Source organism: Opisthorchis viverrini (assembly GCF_000715545.1).
Source record: "Opisthorchis viverrini unplaced genomic scaffold opera_v5_218, whole genome shotgun sequence".
NCBI classification, from domain to species: domain Eukaryota; kingdom Metazoa; phylum Platyhelminthes; class Trematoda; order Opisthorchiida; family Opisthorchiidae; genus Opisthorchis; species Opisthorchis viverrini.
In genome coordinates, this window is record NW_008751877.1 from 133319 (window position 1) to 136672 (window position 3354).

Below are 3354 nucleotides of genomic sequence, written 5' to 3' on the forward strand. Positions count from 1 at the left end.
TCTTTGTGACGGGTTGCATTCTTAGGAAATTTATATCAGTCACAATAGCGAAAGTAGCAGGAGACTTTTTCAAACTGACTGAGTATATCATAACTGTAGTGGTTTTTGGAGTAAAGACTGGAGTGAACGATCATAGCCGCCAGAAAAGATTGATAGAGTATGCAGTGGAAGTCAGTGAATTTCCAGTCCGTCTCACCAGGCAATTTTCACTTGCTCGAAGAAGGTAGGGTCTTAGAATCTGTACTTTCTTGTATCCGTAGAAAATAAGTGCCATGGTGAATGGAATTTGCTGAGTTCAATAGTTTTACTTAGACAATATCGTGCTGTGTGCACATTTTCAACTGAGGACAATTTGCAATAAAATGGCGTGCTGGCCACGAAGGCGACAGTTTTACTCGACTGTAATGCGCAAATGAGTGGCGTTGGAATATGTTTTCCATCAGTTTGGTATTCAGTTTTCAGAGTTAATCGAAACGTACGTAAGAGAATGCAGGCGGTAACGACTTGCACTGTGCATGTGGCTACAAGCCTAATTAATGCACTTCATACTTATGGTGTAGTTTCGGCCTGTATGCCTTTGCATGCAATTATTACTGGAGTGCAAACTAGGATCAGGTGATCCCGATTAGTATTGAATGCCCCTAGGGTTTAACTGGACATGGACGCTGGATGAAGTTCTACAAAGTGAAATTTGATTTGTCACGTATTGCCTCAAACTTGTTTGGCCAAATATGTTGCTGAGAGTGCGGGCAGGTTTGAGAATTTTCAATCGATACTTCACTCTGATACTTAGGCTAATCTATGCTTAAAATGTAAAGGAGCACAGCTTATTCCTACTTGTTGGAATTTGTCAACAGAATGTACTTCAACAATCCGCAACCTCCTGTTTACACTGATCGGCAGCCTGTGTGCTGCAATCCTAACGCATTAGGTAGAGCAGTTGCGTATTGTGATGACTAGCATAAAATAGTTGCAGTAACTAACTGGCAACACCCCAACTCAGCACCCGTGCACCAAACATTCCTCCTCCACTGCGTCAACTCTGGCCCGAGCACATTTTTTCAGAGCTTTTAATAAAAAAAAATTAAGACGCTCATTTCCAACATTCATTTTGTGTTTCTCTCGAAAATTGTTGATCTTGTTTTGCTTGTTTTTACAGTGCTCCGCGTTTTTGTTTACAAAGATATCACAGCCAACAACGGTGTGCGACAGTATCTTGTCTACATTTACGACGTGTACAAAGTGAGTCTGCAGACAAATAGCTTGCACATTCAAAAAAAGTGTCAACTGTTACTTTTTGGTTGATTAAACAGTCTTTCCGATGTCGTGTATCATCACTATCATGGAAATTGAAGGTTGCCATTTGCTAAAAGTGGTAGCTTGGAATTTCAGCATTAACCCAGCAACTTCCTTTAATGAGCCTGCATTTTTGTAAAATTCTCTGAAGCCAGATTAATACAGTAAATACAAATACAATACAAAGTAATACAATGAACAAATACAATAATTACATGGGATTTCGAGTGATAGTCAGAACAGCAGAAACCTTTGTTATGGTTCATCATCTGAACGTTCTTAACCTAGCTAAAATAGAATGGCCTGCTCCATCAGAATCTCATCGGGAACCGTTAAAAATAGCTTCACTCTAAAGGTGTTACCACTGGCCCTGAGGAAAAATCATTTGCCAGTTTAGTTATCATCCTGGTAGTTCTAATTGCAAGATTAGAGATATCAGAATTTCATCAATGTCCTAAGAGCACTGTCCTGAGAGCAGCAAGCAGGATCCCGTTTTCAAAATGTATTCTTTGACTGACTTTCGGAGGGAAGAAAACGCGAAAAACAACTTCAGACTTGATAAGGATAAGCGATCCTGTTATTCCTTGATTTCAAATGGATACTCCATTTTGCTGACATCCATACATGTGTTGCTTGCTTACATCGCATCACTCATGCTTACGTACACATGGGTGTTCGACCATCAAGGGGTTCTAAACAAGCAGTGGTTGACGATGTTGACGTATTTCAGCTTTGTCCAGCTTCGTTATGGTTCATATAATGGGAGGATAATCAAATATCAGGTGTTCACTACTCTTCCAGAAGTAACTTGCCAATTAGCTTACATAGTAGGTCGTTGGAAAACGGAGCAAATGAGTTTCGGAAACTTTTTGAACCACCACTAATTGAAACTGGCGCCAAAAATTTATCAAACAATTTTTGGGGCAGGTAACTTTCTTGATCCGTCGCCACCAACTATGGTGGCATAAACACGTGTCATGCAAGTAGAGTTATTGTCTAGCACGAGGTATTACGTTTTTCATCCAGAATTCTAATGGATGCCAGCCAAAAGGAAGTAGCGAAACACACCTTCTAGCATGGGGCCCACGTGACTTCCCTTGTATTTGCCTAGTGGCGACGCAATGTACAGAATCGGGGATATTCGTTCGGGTTTCCATGACCTGTCTGAATGAAAGTTGAATTTGTGTCCACCATGCATTTTCGACCATCATACAGCACTTTCCGAAAATAGTATGAGCATATTTTGCTCTCGTGAAGTATTGGCATAGTTTTCACGGAAGATTTTACTTTTGCGAGCCTACATAATATTTACTGGTGCAAAATTGGAAGCAAAGAACAGTCCTTATCCGGTTGCCCATTATTTGACATCAAAGCTTAGAACTTTTGAATAAATTAATCCATTTCATGTGTCTCATTAACATTTAAAACTTTAATTTTTCCCATTGCCATTTTTTTCAGGATAACAAACAGTTTTTTCATCCGACGCATTACAGTAGGATCATGTACAGGTGTGACCGTTTTCAAACCGGCCCTGATCTTGGACAGGTATATCTGATAACAGGTGAGTTTAAGTACGCTGAGACGCCCAGGATTTCCTCTTTTAGTTTGCGACTGTCTACGAATGACACTGCTAAAACAAGCATAATGTACTTCAGCAAATGTAAGATTTCCGTGCGAGGTATGTAATTTTTTCATTTTATCGGATGTCTGGTACGTTTTTGGGTGAAATTAAATAGCTCATGGGCATTTTGTACGACAGAAAAACTCAAGTTCTTTTATCCATTAGTACAGATAGCTGTGTCTCATTTATTGTTATTCGTGATTTCCTTCTTCTTTTTCCAACCGGTTCACATGAATCAAAATAATTTCCGAGGCATTTTAGGCAATCTACCTTATTAAAACAAAATGAGTTTCTCTAATATATACCTAGAACGAAATAATATATCCAATATTCTATATCAATATGCCTAAAATATATGGGTGTCCATTCATAAGCCCACCTTAGGTCTTAACGTCAAACAGTTTTTCAAATCCTTCCTTTGTATCAACATGGGGCAT

The 3354-nt window shown here is 39.3% G+C and overlaps 1 protein-coding gene across 1 annotated transcript in view; it reads left to right on the top strand.

The window, feature by feature from the left end:
* Positions 1–3354, top strand: part of T265_08461 (hypothetical protein) — a gene marked incomplete at both ends in the record, with an annotated part of 38732 nt that overhangs the window by 24450 nt on the left and 10928 nt on the right. The window contains 2 exons of the mRNA XM_009174273.1: positions 1160–1242; positions 2755–2857. Coding sequence (XP_009172537.1) covers positions 1160–1242; positions 2755–2857 — 186 coding nt within the window. The remainder of the gene's footprint in view (positions 1–1159; positions 1243–2754; positions 2858–3354) is intronic.